This window comes from Urocitellus parryii, chromosome 6 (assembly GCF_045843805.1).
Source record: "Urocitellus parryii isolate mUroPar1 chromosome 6, mUroPar1.hap1, whole genome shotgun sequence".
NCBI classification, from domain to species: Eukaryota; Metazoa; Chordata; class Mammalia; order Rodentia; family Sciuridae; genus Urocitellus; species Urocitellus parryii.
In genome coordinates, this window is record NC_135536.1 from 101,351,189 (window position 1) to 101,368,612 (window position 17,424).

General features: G+C 36.8%; 1 protein-coding gene across 2 annotated transcripts in view; it reads right to left on the reverse strand.

Annotated features, from left to right (window-relative positions):
* The window catches only part of Nedd4 (NEDD4 E3 ubiquitin protein ligase), a 121,613-nt gene that overhangs the window by 17,317 nt on the left and 86,872 nt on the right, over positions 1-17,424 (reverse strand). For both annotated transcript variants that reach the window (XM_026413407.2, XM_026413408.2), the window contains 9 exons: positions 15,540-15,706; positions 10,121-10,238; positions 9,710-9,877; positions 8,638-8,703; positions 4,400-4,519; positions 2,975-3,178; positions 1,423-1,503; positions 1,194-1,248; positions 1,047-1,105 (listed from right to left, as the gene is read on the reverse strand). In XM_026413407.2, the coding sequence (XP_026269192.2) occupies positions 1,047-1,105; positions 1,194-1,248; positions 1,423-1,503; positions 2,975-3,178; positions 4,400-4,519; positions 8,638-8,703; positions 9,710-9,877; positions 10,121-10,238; positions 15,540-15,706 (1,038 nt within the window). The remainder of the gene's footprint in view (positions 1-1,046; positions 1,106-1,193; positions 1,249-1,422; positions 1,504-2,974; positions 3,179-4,399; positions 4,520-8,637; positions 8,704-9,709; positions 9,878-10,120; positions 10,239-15,539; positions 15,707-17,424) is intronic.

Genomic DNA, 17,424 nt, shown 5'->3' on the forward strand with positions numbered 1-17,424 from the left:
AGATAAAATTGTATTTAGCAATTCCTATGGCTGCAATTTTCATCAGGCAATATTCTTGAAATGTAACATGCCAGAAACAGAAAATTTCTTCCAAGTAGAGAAATATTAGAAACAAAAATTTCCATTTCTAAAAAGACTTTCAAAATGATTTCTCCATTGAAGGAACAATTTGAAAAATGTACTTTTCCCTTGAACTCCCAGCACTTGCCTTTTTAATCCATTATTTTAAAAGATTATACACTGAGACATTAAATAGTAACCTAAAAAAGTACAATATTTTCATTTTACTTATTTTTGTGAATCAAAAAACAATCTGAATAAAAAGTGAGTAAATGGAAAAAGTAGCTACACATAAGACAGGATAATGATTTGTCTATCATTAACCCAACTTGATAGAGATATAATTGTATTGTGGTAATATTTTTCATTTATTTATTTATTTTTGTGGTAATGGGAATTCCACCCAGAGGCACTCTACCACTAAGCTGCAACTCAGTCCCTTCTTATTTTGAGGCAGGGTCTCACTAAGTGGCCCCAGACTGGCCTTGATCCTCCAATCCTGCTGCCTCAGCCTCCTGAGTAGTTGGGATTCTAGCATGCACCACACCTGGCATATTATGGTAGTATTCATGCTTAAATATAAGTCTTTATATAGTGGGTATTTACAATGACTTTCATTAAAAAGTTCAAGATAGCCAGCATTGATAGGGTGCTGCTGCTCCTGACACACTCTTGGCTCTTCTCTGATTTGTTGAGGGCTGACTGTCAACACTCTTTTCAGACAAGGACAAGTACCAGCCTGAGCCTTTTGCCCAAGCTTTCTGTCTAGCTCACGAGTCTCACAAGGCTGATGTACAGGGCAAGGATACTGACTTTACACTATTTTTTTCAAATAACTGACACTGGAGTAGGGGCAGGAGGCGTAGGAGAGGATGGAAGATGTGCTCTCGTCTCAGTCCCTGTAGGGCTATGCCCTTGATCATTCACCCTTGCAAACAGAGGTGAGAGGATAACCCTATCAGAGCCCACTAGTACAACAGACTTACTGGTCCAGTTATTGCTACATTCTGCAACCGTGGATCTTCCCATTGTGTTCTTTTTATATCTGAAAGACAGGGGAAAAGGATGATTTCTCATGTACAAAGCTCAATATTAACAAAATATAATGTATTGATAAATTACATGGCACATACTATGATTTATGTAGAAGATTCTTCCATCTGTGTGAGTTCTCTCTTCCCATCCTGGCTATAATTAAAAACATATTTCAATTATTTTAGATGCATGGATAAAAAACAGCACTGGATATATGATTAATTTAATTTGCACATTTCATTCTTATAGTTGTTAAAGAACTATATTAAAAAATACAAAATATTTGAGATAGTATCAAGCAGACTGGCAGTAGTTCTATATACTTACAGGTAAAGGCCCTAGATCACTGGAAGAGTCAAGTGATGTCTTTCCTCTCAGATGAGCTGGAATTTTCAATCTTGGATCTTCCTTTTTTGGTTGAGTCATTAAATAAATAAAACAACATACACACAAATTTTAAAATAATGAAAGTTAATATGTTACAATGTTTTCTAATGTCAACAGATATTTAAAATATTATTTTTTAAAAGTCCATTTATATTTTATATTCTTAATCTGTGACAATAGTTTCTCCTTCTAAGATCTACCATTCTCAGGCAACACTCTTAAAAGAAATGAGATCAGTTCTCAGAGAGGGTTCTGGACTAACTGATCATCTCTTTCATACAGCTTTTCTTTACAAAATAAAAATGGTAAAATATTGGGACATTAAATTGTATCATGGTATTTCTATGCCTCTGAACATGCCTTCTGGAAACCGTCTGTTCAAGAACTGATTTACTAATATTTTTGAAAGATTGGAAGCATAAAAACATTATTCAGGTCAGGGCTGGGGTTGTAGCTCAGTGATAGAGTGCTTGCCTCACACAAGGCACAGGGTTTGATCCTCAACACCGAATAAAAAAAATGAAAAATAAATAAAATAAAGGTATTGTGCCCATCTACAACTAAAATATTTTAAAAAATTATTAAAGTCAATTTAGGCAGGCAGAGTACATGCCTGTAATTTCAGTGACTTGGCAGGCTGAGGCAGGAGGATCACAAGTTTAAGGTCAGCCTTGACAACTAAGCAAGATTTCTCACTGGGGATGTGGTTCAGTGGTAAAGTGCCACTGGGTTTGATCTCTAGTACCAAAAAACAAAAACAAAAACAAAAAACTTGATTCAGATTGTCAAAGAATTCAACTTATTTGAATTAATTCATGTATTTATTGAAGCTATGTTGGTCTTTTTAAAAGTTAATTAAAATTTATTCATCTATTGTTAATTTGGTACATTTTCTATTGGTGGTAAATTAATCACAAAAAACTTGTAATTTATCTTAAAATTAAAAATATTTGTTCTACATAGCTCATGAAGGTCTTTTTGGTATTAAATGAGATATAGATTCAAAAGTGCTTTGGAACTATAATGTACCATATAAAATCAAAAGTTTATTATTAAATAACTTCCTAAGCATTTATGGTTAGTGAGCTGAAAAGTGGAAACAGGAAATAAGTGTGAGTATCTCTATGAAAATCTAAGACAATACTAAAAAGAGGTATAGAACATGTTGAATAGAAATAATATTATTAAGAATTCAACATAGCCAGGTGCTGTGGCATACCTCTGTAATCCCACTGATTTGGGATGCTGAGGCAGGAGGATTACAAGTTCAAGGCCAGACCCAGTCTCAAAATAAAAAAGGCTTAGAATGGAGCTAAGTAGTAGAGCACTCCTGAGTTTAATCCCCAGTACCAAAAAATTAAAAAAAAAAAAAAAGAATTCAATATATTTTTCAATGAATACTAGGAAAGGCAGGTTAACTAATTCACATTTAAAGATTAGAAAGAAGAGATTTGCATTGTTGTCAATTTAAACTTAAGAGTATTAAAATTACCCAAGTCGTGGTTTTGGTGTTGTGGTCAATAAAGAAAGGCCTCCCATTTGGTGCATGCCGGACCTCCCAGCCTTTAGGGAGGAAACCCTGCTCAATTTCAGATGGCTGGGTCGTTTGTTGTGCTGAATCACTCAAGGAGAGCTGTGCTTGAGGGCCTGCAGAAGGACTCTGGCTTGATGGCAGCTGACTGGTCTCCATTGTGGCCTAGCACATGAATGAAGGCATACTGTAAACTTTCATCAAGAAACCATAAATAGCTTACCTGCAGATAGAATGGTCGAGAAGGCAGCTTACCTGCAAACACCCACACTTTTAAATAGGCTCCAAACCTCTGAGCCTCATTTTCAAATGTAGTTATGGCACTTTATTGAAATGCAATAGATTCACACGATAGTCAATAATTAAAAGAAATATACCAGATCTATTTATAATAATGTGGTAGAGCTTTAAAATAATGTTGGGCAAAAGATTTAGACTTACACACCAAAGCATGCATTCAAAATTTGAAATACATTAACATAAATGATATTTTACATTGTTTAGCTCTTTATGTATACATAAAGTAGGATAGAAGAATATACAACCAACTAAGCATGGTAATTCCCTCTGGAGAATGGGATCAACAGTTTGGCTAAAAGAAGTTTAGCTTTATCTGTAAATAAATATATATATACATACATATATAGTCTTTTTGTACCAAGGATTGAACCCAGGGGCACTTAATCACTGAGCCACATTCCTAGCCCTTTTTTATATTTTATTTAGAGACAGGGTCTTGCTGAGTTGCTTAAGCCCTCACTAAGTTGCTGAGGCTGCCTTTGAATTCATAATCTTCCTGTCTCAGCCTCCCGAGATGCTGGGATTACGGACGTAATCCACAGCTGGCAGCCTGTATGTTTAAAAACAAAACCTGATGAATGTGGAAACTTGTTAATTAATGGTGGTAAATTCTGTGTGTCAAGAATAAAGTATACATTATATCATTATCTGCATTTAAAGAAATTTCTCAATAAGAGTGTTAAGATAAAGTATTTTACTAAAAACTTATAAGTATTACAAAAAGAATCGCCTCTTGCCAATGATGAATTTTCACCATAAAACATTTCTTTAACAGATTCCAATCACCAAGATTATCTTCCAGCAAAGTAATAATCTTAACCATTCAAGTTACAAAACCATCCAATGGACCAGATCATTTATTTTGTCCTCTTAGTCCCATTTGGACTTGCTTTGCATAATAACAAGTGGTAATTCATGAATATTAGAGAACCACAGGAAATGGTAGATACTTAGCATCAGTGTCAGAAAATAAACAAGATGCTAGAAGTGCTCAGTATGCACTACAGAATGACGTAATCACTTACATAAAATGTGATGGTTCAAGTCCTGTAAGAAAATAAAGTGAACCGATGGGCTGCAGAGTACCTGTGTCGAGGGCTTCGTCCAGGTGGTGGTTCTGGAATTATGATCCACGTAATACGATCTTCCTCTTTCATCCTGCTTTTCCTCCCAACCTGGTGGTAATCCAGATGAAGTAGGCAAGAGCTGAAGTGCAGAACAACAAATGGGAGGATAAATGCTAACAAGAAAGACCCCTTAACAAGGCTACATCTCTCCTCTCTGCTAGCTCTCTAAAATGAACTATGCTGAACTAAAACCATTTGTTCCAATAGAAAATGGGCAAATAATACATTCTTAATTTAGTAAGATAAACATTGTTTTATTTATTTATTTTGTTATTCTGATTTGTTGTATATAACAGTGGAATGCATTACAATTCTTATTACACATATACAGCACAATTTTTTATCTCTCTTTTTGTATATAAAGTATGTTGACACCAATTTGTGTCTTCATACATGCACTTTGGATAATGATGTCCATCACATTCCACCATCGTTTCTAACCCCATGCCCCCTCCCTTCCCCTCCCACCCTTTTGCCCTATCTAGAGTTCATCTATTCCTCCCATGCTCCCTCTCCCTACCCCACTATGAAACAGCTTGATGCTGGTTGCTTTAATAAATCATAATAATAGCCATCACTTACCAGGTGGTTAGTATGTGCCAAATACTGTTAAAACACTTTATGAACTAGATTTCTTTTTAAAGCATGTTTGTTGCGATATAACTTAAATATGGTACAACTTGCCCTATTTAAGTTTTATAGTTATATGGATTTTGATAACACAAACATAAAAAATGACAACATATAAATATGGATATATAATACTACAGTGAAGATACAGAATATGTTACCTTGATCTCCTTTACTTCTTTTTTTTTAATAGAGAAATTAATTTTAATATGTTTTCATTTAACCCAATGGATTACCAACATAATTTGCAAAGAAAATAATTGTTAGTAAGATAGTTCATGTTCATTTTTCTTTGTAATTCTTTGGAATCTAATGTCTATGTAACACACAGCAACACCTCAATTTAGACTAGACACATTTCAAATACTCAGTAGCCTCATGTAACCAATGGCTGCCATATTGGCTCCTTTCTTCACCTTTCACCTTTTGGTGAGATATATGCTGTAGGCTGCATGGTAAGTCCCCTGGTTATGTGATTTCTTGTTTAAGATAAACCTATTTTAAATCATATTTTAAAGTATACAAAATAAAGTATACAGAATTTCATTGGGGGAACTCCCAAATAGACAATAATGATGAGAGTGGGAAAACTCTAATAAAATGTATCAACACTAAAAACCACATACTAAGTGCTTTAATGTAGACCATGACATTTAGCCTACATACAAACCCCTCTCATAGGTGCTGGGGATCTATCTCAAGGCCTTGCACTGCTAGGCAAATGTTCTATCACTGAGCCACACTCAACCCTGAGAAACAAGTCTTAATGAGATAATGGTTAATATTGGCCCATTTTGCTGATGAGTAACCGGAAGGTTAAAAACCTGAAGTAATTTGCTAAGACACATTGCTTGTAAGAAATGGAGCAGGGATTTGAACCCAGGTAGTTCAACTATAGAAATCACACTCTGGTGCTGAGTGAAAAGTCATCTTTCTTGTTTCTCCAAAGGCTGGGAGAAGCTATTTATTATAGTTTGTTACAAATGAATAAAGAGGAGTCAGGTTATTTCTAGGTTTACTTTAAATAGTCCTAGGTCTGGCCTTCCCTTTGTCATTTTGAAACCAGGTTGACTGTTTGAGGCCTGGGTTGGCTCCTGAAAGCACCTTAGAATGTATATGTCATCCCCACCAGTCTTCACTAGATAACGCAGTTTCCTAGACACACAGGAGCTCTAAGTAGTCTCTGACAGTAATAATGAACTGTTAGACCACAAAATTATGGAAGCTGCAGTTTAACAAATGTCCATCAACTGGTGAGTAGATAAAGGAAGTAGGTCTATTTACACAATGAAGTAACAATGAACTACTGTGACATGCAATCAGATTTGAAAAATATCATGTCAAGTGAAAGATGTCAAACACCCAAGACTACATAATAAAACTACATACTGTATGATTCCCTTTATATGAAATTTCTAGAAAAGGCAAAATTGTAGCAACAGAGAGCTGAAGAGTGGTGGTTCAGAGCTGGGAGTAGGCCCAAGAATGGAGGCAGCTTCATGGAGTGAGGGAAGGGTTCCTAAACTTGAGCATGGTAAAGTCTGCATGATGGTATGAATTTATAAGACCTCATTTAATTACACACTTAGAAGTGGGTGGATTGGATGGCATGTAAATTATACCTTAAGAAGGGCTGGAGATATAACTCAGTTGGTAGAGCATTTGGCCCTGAGTTTGATGCCCAGCACTGTTCCCCCCACCAAACAAACAAACAAAAAAAAAAACCAAGTTGTAATAGGTCTTTTGATACATAAATCACTTCAAGATTCCCTTGCTCATCTGATGTGCTTATTTTTTGGATGAATACCTGTCAATGAGAAATTCAATATTTTCACTGTATGGAGGATAAGGTGTATGGGAGAAATACCATGGAGGAGCAGGCTCTGGTCTAGTGGAGGAGGCAGACAGGTGACCACAGAGGGTGAAGCTGGTGAGGGGAATCTCTTGGGGGCATCCACCCCTTTTATGGTCAATGTTGAGCATGTTAGTGTCCACCCTTCCTCAGCCCAGGATCTGTGGCCCTCTCCTCATGCAGGATCATCTTTTAGATGAACCATTCTTGAGTGGTTGAGAATTTGGGGGCCTCTGCACAAGAGCAAAAACCCTACTTTTCAGCTGGGCACAGTGGTGCACACCTGTAATCCCAGCAGCTCAGCACAGGCTGATACTGGAGGATCGAGAGTTCAAAGCCAGCATCAGCAATGGTGAGGCACTAAACGATTCAGCAAGGCCCTGTCTCTAAATAAAATACAAAACAGGGCTGGGGATGTGGCTTAGTGTTTGAGTGCCCTTGCATTCAATCCCTGGTACCCCTCTAACAAAAAAAGCCCACTTTTCAAAATTAATATATCGGTTTCCACCTAAAACTACAAATGGTTGGTGGGAAAAAGTGAGAAGGCCATTCCAAGGGGAGAAATGAAATGAGCACAGTTAGGAGAGGGAGAGAACCAGGACTTGGAAATAGCCTGTTTGGAAACAAAGCACAGACAGCAGTGAAGGCTGCGGGAGCGTTTGTAGGTAGACAAGGAGAAGGGAGGCTGGGGAGGCTGAAGAGGCTGGGAGCCCCCATGTTTAAAAAAACAAGTGGCGGGCTGGGGATGTGGCTCAAGTGGTAGCGCGCTCACCTGGCAAGCACGGGGCTCTGGGTTCGATCCTCAGCACCACATACAAATAAAATAAAGATGTTGTGTCCACCGAAAACTAAAAAATAAATATTTAAAAAAAAAAACAAGTAGCAGGGGAGGGTAGGGGCTGGAGTTACGGCTCAGTGGTAGAGCACTTGCCTAGCATGTGTGAGGCCCTGGGTTCGATTCTCAGCTCCATATATAAATAAATAAAATAAAGGTCCATCATCATCATCAATAACAACAACAACAACAACAAACAATCAAAAACCAAGTGGGGGGGTATACAAGGGAGAGAAACTCAGTATGAGACTTGGGTCAGGAACAGTATGGCGACAGGGAGACCAAAAGAGAATTCATAGTTCAGGCATGAAGTTCTTGAGGTCCAAATTACAGTAGAGGCAGGGCTGGGAATACCTCTGAGGAGGCAGAAGGCCTCCACAGAATGCTGGACTGAGGCTTCAGGGAAGAGAGGGACCAGGGACTGTCAAACTCCAATCTGACCACTGAGCCTAATGACACGAGTGGATTGCTGACTTGATGCTTCATGCGCACTGGGCAGAAATAGTTGCTAGATGTCGGGAGTCTACAAAGCTGGATGTCATGTGCCATGTGCAGAGCAGAGGTAACTGGACACCAGAATCCCGAATCGTGTGTACATGCAGCAGACCTCCTATCACCAGCACAGGACTCCAACTGACAAGCCATCTCCCAACAGCAGTCACCAGCATGGGGACTCTGCTATGTAAATATGGGAGAGACAGTTCTTGGGTTGTCTTTAAAGGTCCAACCTTGTGTCTCTCTCCCAAACCTCATTCCCTAGAGCCCATGCTGTACGGGTTCCCTGCTAAAGAGTCAAACATTCATGCTCAGTGTTCCAATAAAAAAAAGGTGCTAAGTTTTATATTTTTATTGATGATTGAGGAAAGAGGATAAAACTCACCACAGGAAGTGTAGGCTGTTCCTCAAAAGTATAGGCTTGTAAGCTGCCTCTTCTGCTGGAATGATTCTTGTTAAAACAAGCAAACAGAATAATAATACCTTTAGATTTGTCTTTAATGGCAGATAAAGTAGGGAGGGTGAGCAGGACTGGGCAGAGAGAACGCTGGCTGTTGAGATGAGGGTGAAGGTCCATGTCTCCTGTTCCCATCTCCCTCTTCTCCCCTAGGGCTGGATACCCTCCTTGGTACCTGCTCTTGAATGTCTGACCCCTTCAGCATGTCCACAACTGGACTTGGATTTTTCCCCTCTGTGCCCACTCCAACCTGTTTCTTCTCTCATATTCCTCATTTCAGTTGCAGTCCCTAGATCCTATCCAGTTTCTTTCTCATTAGTTCTCAAACACTTTCTCTTTGTTATAATTGAGAAAGAGAAAAGTAGCCCCTGACATCTAAGGCCTGGCCTGGCACTCACAGGCAGGATCCTGAGTGTGTTCAGGTAACTCTTTAATTATGTCTGAATGCAGACAAAATGTGCATATTGTCCAAGCCACAAAACACTAAAGATCTCCCCATCCCTGCTAAAATGAGTGACAACTCTTCTTTGCCAACCACTACTTTAGCCTCACTACAGATAAGATTTGGGATACACAAAGACTTTCCCCTGCTCCCTGACCACATCCAAAGGAGAGCAAAACCCTCTTCAAAATCACCTAACATGAGCCTGAATCCTTTAACTCTTTCAAACGTCCTCTTACCAAGACACCAATGGAGTGTGTTCTTTCTTGTTGAGATAAATAATAAACCTAACTTGTTCGAATAAAATATGCTCCAGGTGGTTTCTGGAGGGCACTTATTTAATAGACATTAAGATTCAGTGACCATGTGGATTGCCCATGACTTTGCTCTATACTGTTAGTGGGGATATTTGAAAAAACAACCATGTGGTAAAGTCCCAAGTCCCCTAAAACATTATTCCATGCCACTTCAGACAAAATTTTACATAAAAGTTGTTGAATGGAAGAATATTTATAAAATAAAATCCTGAGGCCATAACAGAATCAAAGAGCATCTTACTGAGCAGGACGCTGTTGGGCTGGTGGCTGAATTTGCACAAATAGTGAGTCTGGTGTTCAATCCTTCTGCAAGGTGAGTCTGAACATCCACGTTGCTTGCTAATGGAGGTGCTGGGAAGGCCTGACTGCTGTATGTGGCAGCTTCGTCTTCTCTTATAATTTCCCAGTTCTAAAATGAACAGAATCAGCTTGAGCCATACATACTTTATTTTTATTTTTTAAAATATTTATTTATTTTTAGTTTTTGGCGGACACAACATCTTTGTTTGTATGTGGTGCTATGGATCGAACCCGGGCCGCACGCATGCCAGGCGAGCGCTACTGCTTGAGCCACATCCCCAGCCTTTGAGCCATACATACTTTAATCTACTGCTATGACATGTGCCCATCAGTGAGAACAAGAGAACTATACCTCGGAAGAATCCCGGTTGTCAGCACTCTCCGTTTCTTCGGAGATCTGCCTCCTGGTGGTAAAGGCACGCTGTGCTTGCAGTTGAATGTTACCATTCTCAGCATCTGTGAGGTCATCCCTGTATTGGAAGTGGAAAAAGCCATTACTTGTGTCTTAAGATAATTAAAATGACAGCCAAAGATCCTATGATCATTTAAACACTTACAGTAGATCAGAATTTACTGGTTTTATCCAAAGGCTATTTCAACATGTACAAATTGTGGGCACACTTACACCTTCAGAGTACCTTATAGAGTTAAAAGTTTTTGTGGGGATGGGGTTGGGGCTTAGTGGTAGAGCACTTGCCTAGCATGCGTGAGGCACTGGGTTCGATTCTCAGCACCACATACAAATAAATAAATGAAAATAAAGGTCCACCAACAACTAGGAAAAAAAAAAACTTGTGAAAATGTGTAATAACTGATATTTTAGTTTAGACCTAGGAGAATGTCTGACATTCAGGCACTCAAAAAAATTTGTAGAATGCATATCAGAGAATTTTATAATTTCATAATGTTATTATTTTCCCATATTATTACATGAGTATATCTAAAATAACTCTACAGTTACATATACATCTTCATGAAACAAACACTTCATTTGATAAAATTGGTCTTAGGAACAGAGTTCCCCATGCACAAATGTACACGGCAGAATGAAAGACAATGAAAGGACTTTATAATTCAATGCTTAATAAATTAGGGATTAAATAGTATCTATTTTTTTTTATCATACATAGACATAGGCCTGGTCTGAAAAACGACAATAGTAAAGGCTTATCTGAGTTTAGTAAAGGTATAATCTTAGTCATTTATATTAGTCCAGTTATTTGCATGTAATATAACCAGACTATCAGGTCAAGAATTTTGTGCCATGTGCAGTTGTACCTATCCATTAATCCCAGCTACTTGGGAGGCAGGAGGATCACAAGTTTGCGTCTGGCTTGTGAAACTTGGTGAGACCTTGTCTCAAAATAAAAAGTAAAAAGGACCAGAGGGCTGGGGTTGTAGCTCAGTTATAGAGCTCTTGCCTAGCATGTGTGAGGCACTGGGTTCAATTCTCAGCACCATATATAAATAAATAAAATAAAGGTTTATTGACAACTAAAAAATATATTTTAAAAAATGTTAAAAAAAAAAAAAGCCAGGTGTGGTGTCGCATGCCTGTAACCCCGAGGGCTTAGGAGGCTAACGCAGGAGGATTGTGAGTTCAAAGCCAGCCTCAGCAAGGGTGAGGTGCTAAGCAATTCAGTGAGATCCTGTTTTTAAATAAAATACAAAATAAGGCTGGGGATGTGGCTCAGTGGCCAAATGCCCTTGAATTCAATCCCTGATAGCCCCAAAAAGAAATAAATAAAAAGGGCTAGGGGTGTAGCTCAGCGGTAGAGTACCCCTGATTTAGATCCCCAGTACCAAGAAAAGAAAAAAGAAAAAAATTGTTCAAATATTTAATAACAAAATTATTATAAATTTATTTAATGTCTTATAAGCCAAGGACAGTAAGAAGACAAGTTATTTTTTATTGGTTCCTAATATACATAATGTTAGGATTCATTTTGATATAATTATATAAGCATGAAATACAATTTGCTCCAATTTAATCCCCAGTACTTACCCTGACCCTCCCGCTTCTCCCTCTCCCTGTTCCCTTTCCCCTACTCTATTGATCTATTTATTTATATTTTAAAAAAATCAGTGTACATAATGGTAAGATATACATAATGGTGAATTTCACTGTAATATATTCATATGTGTATTTTGGAAAGTTAGTTCAAGTTCAGTCCACTGTTTTTCTTTTATCCTGTCATCCTTCCTCCCTCCTCCTCAATCCCCTTTCTCTATTCCCCTGATCTTTCTTTTTTTGATGGAATTACAGCTCCCCTCTAGCCCCTGTCCCCCCTACCCCCATTTTAGACTAGTTTCTGCATATAAGAGAAAACACTTGACCTTTGACTTTTGGGGTCTGGCTTATTTCACTTAGCATCAGAGTCTCCAGTTCTGTCCATTTACCAGCAAATGACATAATTTCATTATTCTTTATGGATTTATATTCCATTGTGTATATATGCCACATTTTCTTTATCCATTCACCCACTGAAGGTTGGTTCCATAGTCTGGCTATTGTGAATTGTGTTACTATAAATGTTGATGTAGCTGCATCATGGTAGTAGGCTGATTTTAGATCTTTTGGATATACACCAAGGAGTGGGTGAACTGGGTATATGGTGGTTTCATTCCTAGTTTTCTGAGGAATCTCCATATTGCCTTAAAAAATCAATAAGTGGGATTGCATCAAATTAAAAAGCTTCTGCACGGCAAAGGAAACAAGTGCATGAAGAAAGAGTCTATAGAATGGGATAAAGTCTTTGCCACCTGCTTCTCAGGGAATTCATATCTAGAATATATAAAGAACTCAAAAAATTTAATACCCTCAAAACAAATAATCCAATTAATAAATGGGCAAAAGAACTAACAGTCACTTCTCATGAGTACAAACACAAATGGCCAATAAATATATTTAAAAATGTCCAACATCTCTAGCAATTAGGGAAATGCAAATCAAAACCACACTGAGATTTCACGTCACTTCAGTCAGAATGGCAATTACCAAGAATACAAATAAATAATAAGTGTTGGTGAGGAGATGGGAAAAAAAGATACACTTATACATTGTTGGTGGGACTGCAAATTACTGCAACCACTCTGGAAGGCAGTTGCAGAATTTCTAGTCTAATTCCTAGATCTTTAATCCACTTTTGTGCAGGGTGAGATATAGGGTACAGCTTCATTCTTCTACATAAGAATATTCAGTTTTCCTAGCACCATTTGTTAAAAAGACTATCTTTTCTCCAATGTATGTTTTTGCCACCTTTTTCTAGTATCAGATTACTATATTTATGTGGGTTTGTCTCTGTGTCTTCTATTCCATAGGTCTTTGTGCACATTTTGGTGCCAGTACCTTGATGTTTTGGTTACTATAGATCTGTATTATAATTTCAGGTCTGGTATTGTGATGCCTCCAGCATCGCTTTTTTAAAAAATTTTAATTGTAAATGGACATAATGCCTTTATTTTATTTATTTTTATGTGGTGCTAAGGATTGAACCCAGTGCCCCACACATGCCACTTAGCTACAACCCCAGTCCCAGCATTGCTCTTTTTGCTTGGGATTACTTTGGCTATTCTAGGTCTCTTATTTTTCCAAATGAATTTCAGTACTGCTTTTTATAGTTCTGTCATTAGTATTCTTATGGAGATTGCATTGAATCTGTATATTGCTTTTGGTAGTATGGCCATTTTAACAATGTAATTCTTCTTATCCAAGAACATCAGGGTATTTCCATCTTCTTAGGTCTTCTTCAATTTCTTTAGTGTTGTACAGTTTTCATTGTACAGATTCTTCAATCCCAACAAGATTAATTACCATTGTTTTGAGGTTATTATGAATGAGATAGTTTTTCTTATTTCTTTTTCAGCAGATTTATTATTGGAGTATAAGAACACAATTGATTTATGTATGTTGATATTGTATCCTGTTACTTTACTAAATTGTTTATCACCCCTAGAAGTCTTCTGGTGAGGTTTTCTTGGATCCTCTAAATACAGGATCATGTCATCAGCAAACAGAGATAATTTGACCTCTTCTTTTCCTATTTGTATTCTTTCCATTTCCTTCAAGAAGACATGTTATTTTTAAAAAAATATTATTTAAAAAATTTACATATGTAATAATTGTACACACTATATTTTGGTGGTGACATGTAGTGTTTTGATAAATACATACATTGTGTATAATCAAAGCATAGAATTTAGCATATTCATCACCTCATACATTTATCATTCTTTGTAGTGAGAACATTCAAAATCTCCTCTTCTAGATTATTTGAAATATTCTATACAATACTGTTCGTCCCAATCATCCTATGTGCAGAACATTCAAACTCATTCTTTCTATGTTAATGGTACTTTGTACCTATTAACCATTCTTTCCCTAACCCTCCCAACCTCTAGAAGATCAGTTCTTACTCTACTGTAGCTGATAAAAAACATAAGTCTGACAGATGGCTCTAAGAGAATGTTTCAGATTTCTTTCCCATGTTAGATTTTTTTCTAGCTGAAATGACATCAGTCATAGTGAAAGAAATGCGTTTTTGCTCTAGTTGGGCTTGCCATAATACTGAGACATGGAATAAGGCAATTTTGTGAAATTTTCTAGTATCTTTGGTTTTGCAATCTGTATGTCATTTCAGAGATATTGACACCTCTGTGCAATGAATAACTTGGATTACTGATTTACTTTGGAAAGATTTGAGAACAGAAAATATCTATGATAGTGCTTGGGATATATCAAATACAAAATATGAGAATCGAAATTTAGGAGGTTAATGGACAAATAAAAATTTTAAGAATGTGTCAAATAGTAAAAGACTGATGAAAGTCATAATAAGGCGGTATGCAAAGAGAAGTAGAAGGGGATTTGGTAATAAATATTAAGGTTGAGAAGATCTGGAAATGTATACACAATGTGATGATAAACAAAAATGTCACTTTGGAGACATGCATTAGGATATGTCAAAGGTCATTCTGTCCTTGGTCTGTGTTCAGTGGAAGATGTGTATACAATGATCAGACTGGAAGATAAGGTCAATAATAAGACCTTAATTATTGAGTCCTTTATATTGTATAAATCACTTATTTTTTTAAAAAAGGGTACTACAGGGGCTGGAGCTGGAGCTCAGTGATAGAGCACCTGCCTTGCATGTGTGAGGCACTGGGTTCAATCCTCAGCACCACATAAAAACAAACGAAATAGGGGTATTGTGTCCAACTACAACTATAAATAAATAAATAAACATTCTTTAAAAAAAAAAAGGACTACAGAAAATAACATTTTATTATATTTTAATAACAAACCACAAAATGTTTCCAAGATATTTTAAATCAGTCTCAAAAGATCCTTTGTTGCTATATAATAATTAAAAATTTATTATAATTAAAGCTATTGAAATGGTAGTATTTATGATTTAAATAATTCTAAATATTATAAAATCATATATATATGTATATACATATATATATATTTTTAGTTATCAATGGATCTTTTATTTTATTTATATGTGGTGTTGTGGATAAAACTCTGGGCCTCCCTCATGCCAGGCAAGCACTCTACCATGGAGCCACTACTCCAGCCCTCAAATCTTTTTCTTTTTTTTTTTTAAATAGCTGAGAAAGCATTTTTTTAAACCCCTGGGCCATAAAAATCCTAGTCTTCTTCCAGTTTATGGATCCCTAAACCACCATGAATCCATTCAAGACATAACTTCAAAATGAAAGTGGTTAAAATGTATCCAGATTACACATGTGAAAGCCTCTGCACATACTGAGGGGTTGGTCTTTTCCACTGTGTTCTTCTAGATTCATGGTTTACATAGTAGGTCCTTCCAAGGACATCCTGCCTCTCTTCCCATCCTGGAGGTAGAGGAGAAGGTTCTTGTTGCTGCTGCAAGTGGCAAGCAGCATCTGGTTGGTCCAAAACAACCCAGCCAGGCTGAAAAACAGAGTGGAAACAATTAGGTGTGTCTGCTCCATTTTTCTAACTTTATCAATTATATGCCAGAGGAAATTTTAAGAGAGTTAGTGTATTCAATTTCAGAAATTATACTACATAAATGGAATTAGCACATCCTTAACTTTTAAGACCATAATATGAATATTTTATAATAATAATAATAAAGACTTTCTCTGCAAAATAACCACTTCAATTGTTTGAAAATGTTTAAAAAAATTTTCAAAAAAGTTTAAAAACATATCTAATAGAATAAAAGGACAAAACACACCCTTTTAAATAAATAAACACTGATGTAACATTGGAAAGCACTGAGAAACTGAGAAGCATAGTTTAAACTAGTGCAATCTTAGGCTACTCTCTAAATCATAAGCAACTAAATGAAGGTCAGGAAGTGTGGTGCTGGTCATGGTCTCTCCCACAGGGAAAGCACCTTGCTTACAATGGAAATCAATATCCAAGACATGAAAAAATCATTAGATAAAGGTCAAATATATACAGACATGATAGAGAAGGGTGAATGCTTGAGAAATAACTGCTACAGTGAACTGTGTATGGATTGAAAAGTCATTCTGATTCTCGTCTGATTTTTCTGTTTTTCTTTTGGACCAGGAAAAGGGTTTTGGTCAGGTCATAAAGCAGTTAAAGAAAATTAAGTTAAAAAAAAAAACAAACCTTGGAAATATGTTCACTCTGAGACTTGCAAGAGACAAAATACATACAAAGCCTTAAATAGGGTATAAAAGTAAAGGGTTCATTAAAAAGAGTTATAAGAGCTAATGACAAGTTTTCATATGAAAAACCTCATAACACAAAAGGCAGCACATAAAGGTTTATTAAACACCAATGTGGTTAGGAAAGCATTTAAGATTGAAAAAAGAAAACAAGTAAAGAAACTTTAAAATGCTCCTAAAAGGACTCAAAAGACCTAAATGAATGAAAAGACATAGTTAATCTGTAAGTTTGCCAAAATTCTGGTAAAACTACATTACATATTAAAAAAAATAACAAGACAACCAATTCACAAATTCAAATAGAAACATGAACAAGGAAGAATAACCAGCATCATTCTGAAAAAGAAAAGCAGTGAGTGGAGATGAACCCTGCTAGGGAAAATGTTATGCACTATAAGGGCTGTGTGGTACTGGTGTGTGCAGATGGCTCAAGAGAATGGATTAGAAAGCCTGGAAAGAAACCCAAACTTATAAGAACTTAGCATATGACAAAGACATTACAAATCTGTGAGAAAATAGGCAGGCTGCTTTGAAAATGGGTACTTATTTGAATAAAAAACCTAATTTGGATCCATACTTCACACCTTAATGAGGTTAAGTTACAGAGTAGCTGGGCATGATGGTGTGTACCTGCAGCCCCAAGCACTCAGGAGGCTGGGTAGTAGGACTGCTTGAGTCCAGGAGTTTGCTTGGGCAACACAGCAAGGTGAATGAAATGAAATGAAATTTCTTGAGTCTTGCTATGTTGCCCAGGCTGGCCTTGAACTCCTTAAATGATCCTCCTGCCTAGGCCTCCTGAGCAGTTGTGACTACAGGTGTGCACCAGCCCAGCTCAGATGGAGTAATATGTTAGACATGACATCAAACCAAGAAGGAATAAAAAGAGATTATCTATAAATTTGGCTATAAAACCCCTAAAGATGTACATGGCAAAACAAAACAAAACAAAAAAAAAACTACCAAATC